The 19,473-nt window shown below is 35.6% G+C and overlaps 1 protein-coding gene across 2 annotated transcripts in view; it reads left to right on the forward strand.

The window, feature by feature from the left end:
* Positions 1-16,787, forward strand: part of CCN5 (cellular communication network factor 5) — a 213,662-nt gene extending 196,875 nt beyond the window's left edge. For both annotated transcript variants that reach the window (XM_044090008.1, XM_044090007.1), the window contains exon 5: positions 16,099-16,787. In XM_044090008.1, coding sequence (XP_043945943.1) covers positions 16,099-16,101 — 3 coding nt within the window. In that variant the 3' untranslated portion in view covers positions 16,102-16,787. The remainder of the gene's footprint in view (positions 1-16,098) is intronic.
* Positions 16,788-19,473: the final 2,686 nt, after the last annotated feature.

Consider the following 19,473-nt stretch of genomic DNA (forward strand, 5'->3'; position numbering starts at 1 on the left):
AGTCTGACAGGTGAATATAATGTTCAGATAAGTCCAAGTACAATGCCAGTAGTACATGCTGTATGGAAAGTACCAAAAGCACTTAGGAGTAGAATTAAGCAATAATTGAAATGAATGGAAAGCCTAGACTTCATTAAAAAACAGACTGAGATAGCAAATTGGGTAATAGTATGGTCACTGTGTTGTGAAGCATAAGTAAATTCGCATGATCCAAAATAAATTATAATGATTAAAAGAGAGCATTAGTCATTGCTTCTGGCTATGAACATATTCTGAACTATGTTGAATGTTATTTTTTTTTCAATTTTGTATGAAAACTATGGATTCTGTAAGATAATTGTATATTTATGTAAAATTTCTGAGAGTTCTGTTTGGTATCTCATCTGAGGCAGACGTTTTTCAAAAAGATGCAGCACAAGAAACTGAAGGCCAAGATAGTACTGTTAAAAGTACAAGACTCACAATTGCAGGTCCTGAAACTGTGAATTATGAGATAACATTTCAAAAGCAAAACAGAGAACAGCAAAATATACTGCAAACTGTTTAAAGTGTGTGTTGTCCTGCATCGCTGACATAGGAGTGCATACCAACCCCATCCCTACTAACCAATAGTAACATATTAGTTAGTGGGGTGAGTGAGGGTGCACTCCTACATCAGTGTTGTGCATACTCTGATGACAACGTCACAGTACCTCAGAGTAGATGAAATATTCCAACTTGCAGCAATCTTGTCCTTAGCACATAGTGCCCCCAAATCACTATAACAATCTTGTAATTCCAAGCATAACAATTACTATCCTCAGAATTACAGCAGGCACCAGCTGGAAACAACCAGCAATTTGTTAGTGTGGGAAGATTTGAGAAGAGCATAACAAGATACTCATACATCTGATAAACAGATTGGGGCAGCATAAATTTAAACTAAATAAGAAGTCTAAAATAATAGCAATATGTCTAGAATATATAGGTCATAGTCTAACATGAGAGAGATTGGATCAAGACATGGGTAGAGGTTGGTATAATATGTGAATCCCAAAGCAAGGAGATAAACGGGCATGATGAAGTATTTTGCAAAGTTTATATTTGACACACTTGGGGTAACTATGACTCTTAAAAGGTTGCTGTTACAGGATGCAGCATGGGAATAGTGCAGAAAATAGTTTTGAAATACTTAACAACTAGTAACATATTATGAAGTTAATAAGCAACTTGTGTTGCAGGTAGTTGCAAAAATAATAAAGGAAATGAGACTTTACAGAAAGACTATTTTCAGGGAAATTGACTTACAGTTTGCAAAAAAAACTAATAAAATTCCTTTTCATGAGATGAAGTCCAGGAATTAAACTCTTTTATAAGTATATTTCTGGTCATTACCATGACTTTGACAGAATTATAAGTAGTAAATTGAGAAGAAATAAAAGTTGTAGTGAATGAATGCTCTACCTTAAAAATGCCAGATTCCATGAAAATGCCATTGTTTAACAATAAGATATTCCAATGTGGAATTGTCCAGTATTTTTCACAGAAAAATGGAAAATTGTTGTCACTGGTCATTTATCTATGACTCAAGAGCTTTTACAGATACACAGAAGAAACATACTTAGGAAGAGAAAATATTATTCACAATTGCAGAGGCATGTAAAAATTCCATGACTACATTTATAACAAAAATAAATGAACAAGCAGAAACAAAGCCATAACCTTCAGTAAATTGTATTCAGATGTTTTTTTTTTTTTTTTTTTTTTAATAAGGCAACTGCTAGATTGCAAAGAGCATTCCATAATCAAAAGAAGTATGACCTGAAAGTGGAATTAAGGCAGGGCAAGGTAATATTATATCTAGCACATATGCAAAGCAGAGTATAGTAGCAACAGAGAATGAAGCCTCACCTGAAGAAGAATCAGAGATTCTTTGGATGATACTACAGTTGTCAGTGACAATAGAAAAAGTGAAAGAATTTCAGAGATGTATGCACTGTGACTTAGAAATGCAACTACAAAAACAAGTGGCAAACATAATCAGTCAAAAAAAATCCAGGCCAGGATTCATAAAGAGCTACACAAAGTGCAGCAATCGTGTAGAGGTCACGCAGTGCTGCCAACATGATCGCACGCTAATTCATTAAACAGTCCTACACAATGTATAGGTGAAAAATTTAGTTTCGGCTGCAATAGGTAGCTCAAACCAGCCAGGCAGCATTGTAGTGCAGATAGTACTTAGGGAAGAAAATACACCTGACATTTGGGAGGCAACAGATATAAATGCAGTGAGCTTATAGATAATGTGCATCTGATGAATGGTTCAAATCCACTGACATGAAACTTTCACAGAGGATTATCTGAATGCATATTTAATCCAATTTTGTGATACCATTGTGCTGTTGTTCAAAAATCAACTATCACTATTGCTAACATGTGATCATTAGTCTGTCTGCTTTAACTTAATTTGTCCTTGACTACCAGTCTGATAATGTGTTCCACAAAGTACATGTCTGATATTATAAGGAGATGTGAAAAAGAAGAATTGCTCACTTGAATGCACTTCTTGCTCTGGTCATTGCTACATATACCCATGCATTGTATTTTATTCACTTTCTGTAATTTCTCTAACATAAATTACTCTTCTAATATCTCTTCCATTTAGCATCATGCAAACAGAGATCACTACTTATGGAAAAAAGTAAAAAATTTAGTTTAGGCTGCCTTAGGTAGCTAAACATGCCTCCGCTTTCTTCAGCTCTCTGGACAGTACTGAGAGTTGAAATTCCACTTTTCATAGAGCTCTCTCTCTAGCACAAGCCATAAGGATGGTGACTTTTGATAAATAATACAGCCTATTAAGTGTTCAACTCCAGCTACAAGATACTTCAGAAGCACATTTTCACAAATGTTTGAAGAGGACTGTAACAGTAAAGAAAACTGATAATGTTAAACCTTATTATTGCAAGCAATGTATCAGTAAGCCTTGCATAATGAAAATGAACTGTTCGGCATATACATGACTAATGTTTTAGTGAAAAATACAACCTAATGTATGTCCACCTTCGTAGACATGACAATGAATATATTTCATATGAAAATTGGTTTACCATCAAAATTATTAGTGAACGTTTGATAAAAATGGGATGTCGAATTACAGTCGGCTGACTCCAGTGTTGCCGAACCTTCATGTTTGTGAGTCTCTGTTTCAGTGAATGTGTAGTGCATTCGCACATTTGTGGTCAACCTTAGTACTAGAGATCGCAGTACAGTGCAGATCAGGAAATGCACCCTTTTCCCCACTGTAGTGCAATCTCGTAGTTAAAATATATAATTTGTAGGGGTTGTAGGGGGCTTAAACACCATGCAGATGTTCCTGCATGTCTTACAAAACATATTTTTGCTATTCCTCTCTGCAAAGGTCTCTAACTCTCTCTGCTCACCACCTTCTTCAATATCTTCAATAAGTTTTCAGTGTGCTTCAACACTGTTATTTTAATGTTGAGAAGTCCTTTGTTGTGTGAAGAGCCAATACTCAGATGTGTAGAAAGATTTTGAATATGTTCAAGGGTCTTGCTCCAGCCATTAATTATGTGCTAATGAGTGTTTTGGGTTCAGTAATTTACATCTACCTTATGTCTGCATATCGCTGTGAGCCACCATTATCCTTGTCCAATGATAATCTACTTTGTCCCTGCCTCCATGTCACCCTGAAGATATATCTTCTCTCTTCTGTATCATTATTCTTCCACCTCTGCATTTGTGCAATGTCTGGTGCTGGGCAACAAATGCAAATAAGGCTAAATACAAGTATGCAGCTTATGGCTATATCTTCGCATTTGATTGCCTTCAGCCACATTTCTCTGTCTCACTTTGCTCCACTGTGCTAAGCTATGTTTATTCAGTTTAATGTAATTTTAAACAAGATGAAGAGCTGGATGTATGGATTATAGTGGTGAAGAGAGTAATAAAGATGATTACATACATTTATTTTTGCTGAAATCATCTGTCAAATATTAACTTTCACAAATATAAATTTCTAATCGTTCTGTTAAGATAATGTTGAGGTCTAAAGTTTTTTCTTCATATGCTTAAAATGTTTGAATCCACATGGATGACAGTGTGTTTCACAATGTTTTGTCTGACTACTGTGTCTGTAAATATTGCTTTAACCTGTACTTCACACATAGTTATCCTGCTGCTACAGTAATTTGCCTGATACCTATTGTGAAGGCTGTCCTGTAAAGATCGGTTGCACTAAGTTAGCACAGAGTAACATAGAATACTGCTAATTACCATTGCAAGTTCAACACTTCAAGATATGATTATGTATACACTAACACATTGTGATCAGCAGCACAAATCAGCTTAGCGGCACTGCACTCACAGTAGAAGAAAAAAGTTGAGATCAAAGTATTATATTTTTCTGTCACACAGTGTTTGTATGTCTGTTTTACTCATGCCCAAAAACATGATCATGATTTTTGAATGATGTTGAGTCTTGTTGGCTCATTTAGTTTATTCATGTAAAGTAATATGTCTGCTCTACAGTGTTTTCACTTGCACTGTGTTACAAGCTTGGCTAACCTGTTTTCACAGAATCCATCACTGTCATTATGCAGTACACTGTCCTATGTATGACTTGTATGTTTGTCTTGCCACTGCACATAGTGTGACTTTGAGACAATACAAATGTGCAATCATCCCAACATGATGTCACAACAGCAATGTTTGATTGATAATCCAGTGGTGTACAACAGTCAATGTGAATATCATCCCATTATGTGGAACATGTCAATGTCCCTCACAGTAACACAATGTGCACTAAGGACAGTGTCTACATTTCATTATAAAATGATGTCATTATCGTGACAGCCATAGTAATGTTACACTGTCCTGTGCGCACATATGCATTGTCCAACCACTTGTTTGCTCTGCATAAAATTTGCCATTCAATAAAGAACGGCTTCACTGAACAGATATTCGACAAATGGTTATTCACTGAATAGCCATTCAATGAAGTGATATAGAACCATTTTAAAGACATATATAATATGTAGCTGTACAGTGTTATTGTGAACTTTGAACACTTTTGAGCATAATCTTCCAGCTAATAAGCAGTGGTGCTGTCATCCATTTACCTGTGCGCTGTCTCAGTTGTACATCAACATGTCACGTGGCACTTACAATTCAGGCACTTGGGAATTAGTTTGCCTCCTTCCATTACTGCTCAGACTACATTTTGTCAGTCTTACTATGACTGTGCATGTCACTAATGCTGTTCTTAGATACATTTGCTTTGTACACATATATGTATTGATCCCCATTATTAAAAGCTAGGACAATTTGTCACACAGTGATGCTTTTATTCAGAGTAATGATGACACTTGTTTTCATGTTCCTTACATAACATATGTTGGGAATGTTATCCTTGGGCACAAGGGAACGAAACAACATGCTGTCTGTTGTTGATGTACTACAGCAATTACAGGCATACATATCCTTTGCAGAAAGAACATGATGCAATGCCTTCACATAACCACATATCTCACAACTGCACTGACATTTCTACCTTAGTGCATTCATCCTGTAATATATCATGTACTGTCTGCTGTCAAATGCTCATGTGTTCAACATCCAAGTTAAGTGCCTTTTAGCATTGTTGTGCCTTATACTATAATGCATGAATGAAATGTAGCACAGTTATATTGTGTCTATTTAGAGTGTGAGAGTCCACAATCCCTTTCATCTCGGAGATTGCTCACCAGACATACCTCTGATGTAGTTAGCATAGGTAAATTGTCATACTAGCATTAAGTCTTCCACTGTGGCATTTGTGGATCATCCAGATGTCATTAGTCAGTACAGCTGCATTGCTTGCTGTTTAATTCCTGAAAGGGGCAACATTACATGAATATGCTGATGTTACATAAACACCATTGTTTGCAATTATACATATCAGTTTTTATGCTGGACAATAATATATCATCACAGGTTGTGATTGTATGGCATTGAAATGTTTATTCAGGGCATGTAATGTGTGTGCTCCTGTCACATGTGCATTGAATATTGTTATTTATGACATACCTACACAGATACACTGGTGTTCAGGTCTGGGGCAATGTGTGTCCTATTTGAAGGGTCAGTTTCCTTGTCAAAGAATCAGTCCTATTGTAATGTAGTGTTTTGTGGGTAGTAACATGTGTAGCTCCTTTCTGGTAGTCTGACAAAATCTGATTGCTCATATTATATCCATACGTCCTCTCTTAACACACACTTTCAATTCAGTTATTGGTGACAGCCTCCTTTGCTATCTGATGTGGCACATGAGGTCAATGCAGGGGTCTAGAGAAAGCCCTGTATAAAAGACTGGGATTTGAAATCTAGTATCATCTATGTGTCAGACTACAGCATCTTACACTCAGAGGGCCGGCTTTTTCAAAAGTGGTAGGTCATCAGTACAGTATGATAGTGCTGTACACCCTTTGAGGGTGTTTTTCCTTACATGACCGATATGCGTATGTATGTGGTGCCCGTGACATTTATGCATCCCTCTAATATCTGTTCAGTCATGTGTTCTGAAAGGACACGCTGCAAATGTTTCTCAGGTCATTTCTTCCTCATACACATTACCCATTCCGAAGAAAATTATGTTCCATATCGCATGTCTTTCTTCAGACGTGTTTAATACTACAATTGTTTCCATCACAATATACAGCTTAATGTCAGATGTGTGTTGTGTGGTTATATAAATATTTCTTACTGAATGACTTGCAGTTAGACTATCAGGAAATGTGATTGGTCCTCTGTTACAACACTCTGTTGTGTTGCTGCTGTCGAATTGAGGTTCTCTTACTGTTCCCTGTAATTGTATGTGAGTATGCCCAGTATTAGTATATCAGACATGTTTGTGAATCAGCAATGGCAAAACTGGACTCCTGACAAGTCATCCTCTCATTCATGTTATTGGTCACTTATATATGTTGTTTTTTATTAAACTGGCATGTATCATTTGCATACAACACTTGCTTGTCTATTACATGCTCGTAGGTGATAAACCCCTTTCTTATTGGTGTCACTGTCATTTCTTTGCAAAATCATGTCCATTTTTGAGTTACACATTACAGCTGTGAGGTCCTTTTGCTCTTGTGTATACATGGTGAGATGGATAATACAGAGGTGCTGTCAGCTTATATACATCAGTTCCATGTATATACTTCTTTATGTGTCATGACTGTATTCTGTGCATTGATCCCATAATGTATTTTCCATCCTTGCAAACTGTTATCTTACATCAGCAGTTAACTAACATGTATATCACATTTTCACTCCTCTTTAATTCACTGCAGCTTTATGTCTCTATCACATACTTTGTTGGCATATCTATTATTTTTATGTGCAAAACTGTGAGATTATCATCTGTATCAATTAGCAGTACATCAGTCTGCAGGTTTTATGTAAAAATGCTTCATATATACACTTATGTCTCATTTGTCTGTGGGATATCAGTGCACATTGAACATTTTGCCCACTGCAACATTACCACTTAATTATAACACATTTTTGTGCACCAATTCCCCCATTTCACTTCTCCTCATTCTACATTGTTTCCCCCTGTACTTGCCATTAATTATGTCTGAGCTACAGCGTGTGCTCCTATGTGAGCATTGCCTGTATGTGATCCATTTTGTTTACATTGTATGCTAGTGCTTGCAAGCACCTTTTAGTGGCAATGAACACTATTGCTGACCACGAAAGGTACTTGCTACCATGTAGGCTCGATGAGCAACATGCATATTCAATTTGCACTGCTGCTCATCATGTTAACACACTGAAATTATGAAGGTGAAGCATGATTCCTACATGATAGTCAATGAATCTCAGGGCTAGTCCTCCTTTTCATTCATAGAGGAATACGTTAAAGAGCTTACCACTAATGATAACATTTTTGAATCTCGGACTATTTGTTGGCAAGGAATGTCATAAAAGATAGGTAAATATTTAAAAATTGTGATGTATCTAAGTATATCATAGCAAAAATTGATGAGAAGAGGTGTTCCATTCCACACTCTGCAGTGAATTGGGTGCATATTTTATTCCAATTCTAATAATCGCTGTATTTAGTATGCGCAGATGAGTACCCTAAGTACCACAAAGTGATTAAATTAACCACAAGTGGCAAAGTGGCAGTGTGATAAGTGCAGCGAGTCTTATCTTTTCAAGACAAGGTATATCTGATACCCTAGTATCAGTCTGTAATTGACAGTTATTGAATTTAAGTGATTTAAATGAGTGGGGGTCCAAGCATGTAACTACAATACCAGTTGTCTGTGAAGAATATGGACAAGGGAAGAGAACTATCCAAAAGGTGAAAACTCTAATGTAAAAGATCACAAAAAGTAGCTATAAAGACTTACATGTAGCAAGTTTGGAATATAGGATACTCCACTGCAGAATCTTAATCTCTCATCAGCTCGGATAATAATGGGAAAAATAAAGTAAATTACCAGTCCTACAGCCTTATTCATGCCCCAGAAGCAAGGCAAAGTAAAAGAAATTCCAAAAAGAAACTAAATAAGGCAATAGCATCACTATGACAATTACACTGGAAGAGTCTCATAATTGCAGGAAGAATATTACTAATAAATTTCACAGGATCAGCTGCCAAAAGCTGTAGTAATTGGTTGAACAGTTAACTAATGTGTTTCAAGAAGAAAATGGCCAGTTGTACAGAAAAAAAAGTGAAAACATATCTTTCAGACAACAATGTCAAGTCCAGAGAGTCCGATATCAAGCTAAGAAATCACACAGGTAAAATGTACCATAACTATATGAGAAAAAATAGCCCTACTTGATAAAGACGTTTGTTCTCCATTCATTAGTGCCTGCATAAGCAGAGCTGTTCCAAAAACAAAATGCAGAAGTCATGAGAAGGCTATCATATTAAATACTGCAACTTTGACAAACCACATAAGAAACCTATCAAATACATGGACAGTTTAGGAGATGATCATGATACTGAAGTCTGAAAAGCTAATGGCTATTATTCTAAGTAAAGATCTGATTTAATATAAAAGGAAACATAATGTGCCTATTGTAAAATTAATAATTTAATAATGATCATAATACAGCTTTACATGATATCTCAGAGAATATAAACAAAATAGTATATTTCACAACTAGGAATAAGGAGGATTCATCATATATCTTTAAATATTATAAAGTTCACAGACAGGAAATGCATGTCGTATGATGTACTTTTTCTTAACAAGAGTCACACATACCTCTCATCCTCTTAATCTACAAAATCTAGACAGTGCTAAAAATACTAGATGCTGTTGACTCTTTATACCTGCAATAAAAAAGATAATTTGCTAATTCTGTTTGAGATACTGAAAATGTACATCTTCCTCAGTATCAGTGATATAGGAGTGCTCAGGTATAAAGAGTCAACAGCATCATTACAGGACATTAGTGGATGCTGGCAATATAAAGAAAGTTATATGAGCTCAGAAATAATGGTGGCAACAAATGTTGCAGTCATTTTTTAATATCATCCTCTTCATTCATCATGAAAGCTGGACTTCCAAGCCCTTCCCTGTCCATGGCCTTAATGATATCAAGAGTTGTCCAGCTTATCAGAAAATAGCTTCTCTCATAAGGAAGCAGCTGTTGATTCCTCTTTCTATAATAAACAAAAACAGTCTGAAAAGTTTTCTTAGGATATAGTTGCTATCACAAATGAGTAGTAGTAGGACCAGACTACAATTTTTGCTGACATCCTGATCTTGTAACTTGGCTGTAAAACAGCATCTAGGAAGAAAGAGATGTATGCACAGCATATGCTGAGTGACCAGCAAAAGAATGCACCAGCTTAAAGTCACATTTGTCCACCAGCAAGAAGTGAAACATGTAATAATTAAACATTCTCTTTTGCTACTCACATCCTGCCATTTCCTTGGTTTTTTTTCATTATTAATCTTACTGTACAAGTATTAAAGTTTGCATTGTTTGTGGGTGTTAACAATGCTGTTTACTTTATACTTTCCCCGATAAATTAACAAAAATATTAAATAAAATGAAAGATAAGACATTGAAACTATTCACTTCAATCATGGCATTATTTTAGTGTGACATTGGCAATGGTCCAGTGATTACATATTTCTTATTTTGGTAATTATACAGCCCTGCTGGGCAATTGTTTTTTTCAGAGGCAACCAGAGAAAAATGTTCCCAACATACAAAACATATATGCATAGTAATGTTGTGTTTTGTCATCTTTCAGTCCAATACTGTGTTCTTTCAATTATTTGAGTCTGATGTTATAAACATCAACTTTTTTTGGCACGGCGTCAATTTTTGGCAAGTTGATATTTTAACATAGATCCATGCAGTGGGTACCAAATGGTTCTGCAGGCCCTGTTAACACTGACGCTTAGACATCCCATAATTGCTACCGATAGTGAGAAAGCATAAGGAGTCTGGGAGCATGCATGGTCTATTTTAGTCCATGCTATTACTGGGAGTTGGTAGGTTCTATTCTACCCTATGCTATTAAATGGACTTTGGAAATTGACTTTTATCTAAAATGTAGTGTTGCTATAAATAATGGTTGCTTGATCATTACTTTCTACAGAAAAGTGTGCTTCCTGGATTGCACTGCAGGGCAAACCAATGTGCCATAGTGCACTCCAATGTCAGCACTTCTATTCAGTGACAAAGCCCAGAAATCTGTACTACATATGTCAAAGCCATTAGCTGTGCTCTGATTACCAGTGGAAGAATACACCATTAGTCTATTCCACTGATATGGCTGATGTCACGTCTTAATATTAGCTTTGCTTATATAAAGAAAAGAGAACCATCAATACCTGAGTCCCTGTGTCATTTATGCATGTATCTAGTTAAACAAAATAAAAAAATGAGATAGGATTAGTTTAAAAATGAAAAACACAGGTAAGGTACTACCCATTAAAGCACCGGTAACATCTTACACCACATTTCCACTGGTCAGATTAGCATTCTTTAGCTACCTGGAACTGTATACAGCTGCCTGAAGTCTGTAAGTAAACTAATGAAATAAACAGGTCTGAATGTTTGGGGCATGACATACTCTGTAATTGCAGATTATTGATTAGTATGTCAAAGTGGCTCTACTGAAGAAGTGTAACCAATTAATTCAGAACTGCAGCTAAACAAAGCAATTTATGGAATTATTTTAAATGGTCTCTGCTGAATTAATTATTGTCTTCTTTTGGCTTTTTCCTGGTTAGGGGTCACCACAGCAGATCACCTGTCCACTCATGATTGGCAGTGGAGTTTTACAGTGTCAAGTTGCCAGCCTGGTGCCCAACCTTCCACAGAAGGCACACACACACACACACCTAGGGCCAATTTAGAGTGTCCAATCCACCTGTAGCATGTCTGTGGAATGTGGGAGGAAACCGGAGGACCCAGAGGAAACTCACGCGACCACAGCGAGGACATGCAGACTCCACACAGAAGGCACCCCAGCCGAGGATCGAACCGGAGAACTTCTTGCTGTGAGGCGACAATGCTAACCACTGCACCATCGTGGACACCCCTTCTCTGCTGAATTAATAAAGTATGCATATGATCTTTTCTAAAAGTGAATAACTCGCAGCCAATGACGCTATTTGATCATGGCTGTTATGAGTAAGTCATTACATACCACATGACAATGAGTAAGTATTGACAGTTCTACAATCTGCTGATTCAAGGATTTTTTTTTTTTTTTTTTAATATTAGTAAATACTGTCAATTAAAGTTGGTGGGTGAAGGTTCATTTTGCTGAGAGCCTATCTTTCAATGAGGAAGCTGCACTACTTTAAATGTACTTTTCCCTGACATGCAAGAGTGAATGACTTATTTATAGATAAAGGGATCATACTGATATGGTTTCTCATTGGTAGTGCTGCAATCTCTCCCTCAATAAAATTTGTATCATGTCCTCCCAAGACACTGTTTCTTTCAAAAAGGCAGTAGATGGCTTGACTACAAAAAAAAAAAAAAAAACATTTGACAGTATATAGTAAAGATAAAACAACTAGAATTGGGATCTTTAGAAAAAGGAAGGAGCTACATAGGAAAAATGGGAATTGTGTGAACAAAATGTGCAGAGAAGGAACGAGGTTTAAGAGGCAGGATTTGAATGAGCCATATAATGCTTATCTGACAATGACTAGATAGATTATAAGTGATGTATAATCTTTGCAACTACAGTTGTTTCAATGGTGTCTGTCATGTATAATGTTTGCAACTAAAGTGGTGTCATTTTGTTTGTTTTTTATTTATATAAATGTAAGATTGCCTATACCATATGTGTTAATTTAATAAAGATGTTTATTAAAAAAACATTTGACAGTATCCCACATTCATGGATAAAAGAGTGGTTAAAAATGTATAAGAAACACCATACACTGATAGATTACATTACAGTGACCGTGAAACAGTGGCCGACCACTTAGCAATTAAGTCATGATAAATGACAAATTATTATTCCAGGGATAAAGATTCAAAGGGGGATATTCCAGGGTGACTCCCTGTTACTGCTGCTCTTCTGTCTTGCCTTTAAGCTGTCTACTTAATAGATTAGGTCACAGCTATAATTTGGCTCCTAGAAAACAACAAAGTGTAAAGACTTCTCATCTTCTCTTTGTCGATGATTTAAAACTGTGTAGCTCATCAGATGAGGAACTGAAAGCACAAGTGCAAGTTGTCAAAGCTTTTTCAGATTATATAAAAATGTCGTTTGTCCTTAATAAATGTGCAAAAGCAGCCTTTAAAGCAGGAAAGCTGCAGCAGCAAGAAAACATCAGTTTGGGACAAGAATGTGACATAAAAGAACTTGAGCAAAAGGGAGTGTATAAATACTTGGGAATTGATGAAGGATTAGCAATAAAACATGAAAAAAAATGTGAATAAAACTTAGAAAGGAATATTTTAGAAGGCTTAAATTAATTCTGGAAACAGCATTGACATCTAGGAACAAAATTCAAGCTATAAACCAATTTGCTCTTCCTGTCCTAACTTACAGTTTTGTAGTGATGGACTGGCCCCAAAAGGTGTTGACTAGATTACGTAGGAAAACAAGAAGGATGTTTCATGCTCTGGAATGATTTATAAAAATCAGTGCATACCAAGATTATACATTCCCCATTCCAAAGGAGGTATGGGTCTCCTTGAAATTGATTACATGTATAGATCTGCAATCGTGGGACTGCATAATTATCTGCTGAGCTCACAAGACCTAAACATAGTAAAAGTTTTAAAACATGAGGAGAATAAATCTAAGATGACTTCCCAGCTTAGTCTAGCAGAAGCATATCGGCATCAAGGGGAAATGGAAATCCAACTAGAAGTAGATAAAAATCAGGCAGCAACTGAATGTGCCAAAAAAAAAACAAAAGAAAGACTACAAGATGAAGGATCAGATGAGAAGGAAAGATACATGGAAAATGCATAAATATAGTTGCAAGTATAGAAAACTGGAAGAACCTCATGTTGATCAGAAACAAACACTGGAATGGTTAAGGAGAGGTGAATTCAAACCAAGAGATGAAAGGTTAATATTGGTGGCCCAAGATAGTGGGCTACATGCACACTGGTTTACAAAGTCCATTGAACATGTAGGAGAAAAGGACAAATGTAGGTTTTGTAAAACAGAACTGGAAACAGTCGCACACCGTGTTGCTAGTTGTGACATACTAATGACAGAAGGACTGTATACTGAAAGGCATAATAATATGGTAAGACTGTTGCACTGGGGATCGTGCAAACATTATGGTACTGATGTGGGTGAAAAATACTGGAAACATGAGCCACTTAGCATCATAGAAAGTGATGAAGACTACATCTCATGGGATCACCCATTGCCAACACTTCAAAAGATAGAGGCAAGAAAACCAGATATAGTGGTCCACGAAAAAAAAAGACAAAAGTAGCATTTACACCCAGTGACTACAGTGTCTTGCATACAGAGACATAAAGTCATAAAATATCAGGATTTGTAGGTAGAAATGAGAGCAATGTGGAAGAAGGATGCCCAGACAGTCCCGATGGGGGTAGGAACAACAGGTCTTATAAAAAAAACAATGTAATGTTCAAGAGCTAGCAAGTTAGGCGAGTGCACGGCAAGTGCGCTTAGTAGACCCAAAAAGAAAAACTGCCAGCACCAAGGAAGATCCAAAATAAGTTTATTGTGACTGAAACTAGACCGGTTTCAGCGGCAAGGCTTTCATCAGTAGTGCAGTAAGCAAAACCCACTGGGTGATGATGATGGAAGTGATGTCACATGAATCCACTAATTAATATTATATAAGGTCATGCAGAATTGCTTTTGCTTACTGCACTACTGATGAAAGCCTTGCCGCTGAAACCGGTCTAGTTTCAGTCACGATAAACTTATTTTGGATCTTCCTTGGTACTGGCAGTTTTTCTTTTTGGGTCTTATAAAAAAGAATCTACAATCGTATTTAAATATTTTACCAATGCATGCAACTCTGCACAAATTACAGGAGTCATTACTGGGCACATTGCTGGTGCTGCAAAGAGTACTTCTGCCTAACATTAAAGATTGAAACAATACTAATTTTATGAACTTTAATTGTACTTTGACTTAGGAATGAGGGTCCATTCCTGTCATGGTATTAGAAACTCAAAAGACTTGCAGAAATTAAAAAAGGCAGTAGTTAATTTATCAACTTTGTTCATTAAGCCAGGATTTATGGAATAATTTTTGGCAGGTTCCACTATATCTTCATGATATTAACTAGGGCTAATAACAAACCACCTTCTGACAGTTTCCTTGTCCCTTATACCTCAGACAAAAACTGTTTCACCTGTGAGGTTCTAGATGTATATAGCAGTCGGTATCAAGTGTTAATGTAAATTGAAACATTTCAGAGAAACATGCTTGATTGTTATTTCAGAGAAGGCAGTATTCCTTTACCCTGGCAATAAATGGGTAACAATTTTGTGGTCCACCAAGAATGCAAGATCTTGTTTCTGTATCCAATATTAAACATGGGTTTATTTATTTCTGCTTTTCTGGCTGTAATTACAGGAAATCATGCTAACCTACAAGTGTGTAAACAATACTAGCTTTGAAAGTTCCAAGGAACCCTGACCCTCATCAGGAAAGCAGTTTAAAATGTATATGGATGAATGGCTGTATGGAATTTGGAAGGAAATGCAAGATTAGTTTGCCACTTTAGAATGTGCTTATAACTGCATGTTGAGCAAAAATGTTGATTTTATGTGTAATATAAATAAAGTCCTTTTTGTAAGATGTATTTCAATGACCATTTAACACGACATATGGGTGGTTATTTATAGTCATTATATAAACTCACTCAAGTCATTTATTGTTGTTTGTTATTAACTATTAACTGTTATATATCAAGTTATTTCATGAGGAAATGAGAATCGTGTTCTAAATTTCACACTACAAGAAGTATGCTTCTCACATTTGCACTGCATCATCTGAATAGGAAATGTCATGCTTCAGCTGTTCCTTGCAAGACTAAAAGCATTACGGCCACATATTTTAAAACCGTGGAAAATTCAGATATTGCAGTTCAACAGCAAAACAAATTAAGCTTTTCAATAGCTTCTTACAAGCTGGTTCTCACAGTAAACAATATTTGGCTAGTGTAGTTGTATGAAAATACCAACAAAATGAAATGTAGAGCTCACTAACCAGAACAGAAGTTAAAGAAAATGGTTTGCCTTAAAAACAGAGCATTTACAGCTAAATGTATGTTTTTGATAGTAAATTATGTAAATGTCATTTGTACTGACACCTTGCTACAATTCATTGTTTATCAAATTCAGCATGTCTAAGCAGTTTCAATAAGAGATACATAACATTTTTTTTTTGTTTGAGGTATAGTTTATAGTCACCTTTTCAATAGTTGTGTATATATATAAATATATATATATATATTTTTTTTTTTTTTTTTTTTTTTTTTTTTTGTTACTTCTTGGTAGTGGCAACAGTGTTGAACCACATTTCTTTTATTTTTTTAAATGTATGTTAGAGTATTGCCATGTATGACAAGCATCTCTAATTCATATCTCTTTTGTTGGATTTGACAGTAAAGACCCTTCACTTTTTGAAATGAAGAAGTTGTGAACATAATAAGACATCAGAGCACTAAATCCTATTCAAATGACATTCCGAGGCTGTATCAGTATTACAATTCACTGTCTGAAATACTGGAGGACATTCGTTGTCGGACTTGTACGCTCTTTAAAATCAGAATATGAATACTTGACTTTGAATGCAAGGAAAATGGTTATAAAACAACAAATTTTGCTCACTAACTAATGTACTTGCATAACTCCATCAGTTTATAACCACGTTTGTTTCACTTGTGCAAACCACAAATGGTAGACATTTGTAAAAATGTATAATTTGTAGTTATGTATCTTATTTTATGTTGACAGAAGAAAGATAAGGTATTTATGTGTGCAAAACAGCTTTGCATTAGCTGTGCATTAATCCCTATGTATGACCATTTTTTTAAAACAATCTTCAGTATGTTACCAAGACAGACATTAATTACAGAACATTGTAGAACTTAGATGCCATTTACTGATGTCCTTCAAATGTGAATGCATCATCCATATCACTGCACTATCAAGTACCTGGAATTATTTTAATGGAACGTTTTGTGAAAAAATATGCTTAATTTTCATTGCTGTATTATTATTATTTTATAATTGTAGTAAGCCCTTATAGGGTATATATTGTGCAGAATCAATAAACTGTTATCTGAATTACACCTGCTTTTGCCAGCTATTTCTATCATCGGTAAAAAAAGTATTTACGTAAAAGCACATAGTGGAAAAGTTAATAAAATGAAAAAAAAAAAAACAATAAAGTAGTGCCTTCAGTTCATGCATAGCATGGGGAAAATATATTACAGTGCATATTTTTTGAATATTTTAGCACATTCTGATACTTTATTCAAAACTCTGTTATTTAAGATAGGTTATATGACTATGATTTCAACAATATAAATCTGGAGAGACAGCAAGAATGAATTAAAGAGCAAAGTAAGGCTCAGAGTTTTTAGGTTATGCAGTTCATACTTTCTTAGCATTTGTATTTGTCATTTTCTCATCTGTTGTTTCATTAACTTTATTTCAACAGTAGCTCTACATATAATACAGATATAAAACAAAATGTAAGCTTTGTTTTTGTTACTTACCAAAAAAAAGTTTCTCTACACGTTATGAAGTTACCCTTCCTCAAGTGTCAGATGCCTGAGACAAAAAACACTGAGGAACAGAAAGCTGATCACTGTTGTCCATTGAAAATCAATGGTTGTATGATATCTAAGTGTGCTCCCACAATAATTCCCTTTATTTTGGGAGATATCTGCTTTCTTTCCCTCTTTGTGGCTATGGGACTCTGTAGTAAGTATGTATAAGTTTGGGGAGTATGAGAGGGTTTACCACAACATCAAGGGTGCCCACTGCTGTATAATCAGACTTATCAATCTAGAGTTGAAAATGACTAGAGACGTTTTTATTTGGTGTGACTACAGCATGGGATTTCAGACCAAATTGGAAGAAGCAGCGGTAGGGCCTATTTGAGACATGGGGCTCCAAATCAGGCTCTTTGTTAATCTAATCTTAGGGTGAAAAAAGGGGGCTTGTTCCATGCAAAAATAAATGCTCACAGTTGTGTTTTTTACCACTGTGATTTCTGGTTTTATGGTATGCTGAGTTTTTGGCAGTGTCCAATATTTTTATGGCTTTATGTATTTACATATGTATTTGTGCATTTATTAATAGGTAAGCTAACTATTCAGGAGACCCTTTTTAGCAACAACTTACACCAAAGGCAAAGCAGAGATAGGGAATGCATCATAGCTAAGCATTCTAACATACATGCAGGTTGCACAGGTAATTGGAATTATGATGTCATCAGTTACAGTCCGTCTATGTAACAGCATTACTGTATGCACTACTGCAACAGCAAATAATAGGATCTTGTTGTGCTGCCTGACCCTATACTGGTTGAGGCAAGGCAGCTGTTTACTGTTTTCACTCTTTCTCAGTGGCGAGACCAACAGCCAGTGCTGGTATTACTGGGCTGGCAATGAGTTATGACGATTTTACAGGTAAGGATGGCTGAAGGCACACTGTGTGAAAGCAGAACTATCTGCAGTAAGCAAAGCATATAAGCTTATCTTTGATGAGCTGTTGTGTGCATGTGAGGTTCCACACCTAGCAGCTCATGGGATACAGTAGTAGATGTAGCCACACACTAAATTCTGTGTCTCAGCATATCTGTGTAATGAGTACACTATGTTCTTAGATGTCCATCTCATAAGGAACTGCAATCTTTATGGGAGGGGGGTGAAGTGGGAATTGAAATAATCTGATGCTTATTTTCAAAATGTATGAAATAGTTATTGAAATCACATATATAACATGTATTTTTAATATATCATTGCAACCACATGCACTGTATATGGAATTGCAGAGTTACTTCTTTTTTAATAATAATACTCAATAATGCTAAAACTGAAAACAATATAACTTAAGAAAGAATAAAATCAAATACAGATAGAAGACAGATGCAAGATTTTTCATTTTTGAAATATATTCTCTGTCACTTATAATCACTGAAACATCCCATTTTATGCAGTCATACAACCTGAATTTAAATGGAATAAAAATGTGCTTCCAATAAATTCAAACTCATAGCTTCAAGCAGTCTATAAAATTTTAGCGTTTCAACTGATATTGCTCCTTTTTTATTTATTTACTTTATTTTACAAGAATTTTCTTAATAGAATCAGCATGATAGAGTTCTTTCTGCAACACCCATTGCGGATGTCATTCCAGCCACAAGGGGATGGGGTTGTCTGTACAAAGGTGCATCAGCCCACTTTCTAAATCTATTAATGAAGGAAGTGCTCCCCAGAATATAGTCCAGTTTATACAAACATCCCCAGCCATGTATCTGTAGTGAGATGCTGCTGTATAGCACATTTTCTTTCTGGTCCAGGAAAAAAAATGCAAGCACATCAGTAAAACAATGTTTATTTTAAATATTACTCTTACAAACTTAGAAAGTTGATATAATAACAAGTTTTACATTAGCATGACTTTTCTGAAGGGTATGAAGTCTGAAACTCAAATGTCTATCTTTATTTTCTGAATTCAGTCTTTAATGAGTCGCCACTAATTTGCCAGAAAACCACACTTTTATGAAAAATTGACCAAAAATATTAGGCAAAAATCTGGACATTCTGTGAAAAATTGTATAGTTGAGACGTATGATTCCCAACTATCTTTCTCCCTCCCATACTGCTTTGCACTATATCCATTTATAATCACACCCTCTCTAAATAGTAGCTATCCATTCCCCATTGTATCGTCTTTTCCCAAACAAACCCTTATTTTTATTACTTTGACTACATAATTATACTCTAGCCTTTAATACGCCTCTAT

Source organism: Protopterus annectens, chromosome 12.part0, assembly GCF_019279795.1.
Source record: "Protopterus annectens isolate FY-2018-M chromosome 12.part0, PAN1.0, whole genome shotgun sequence".
In the NCBI taxonomy this organism is placed as follows: Eukaryota; Metazoa; Chordata; order Ceratodontiformes; family Protopteridae; genus Protopterus; species Protopterus annectens.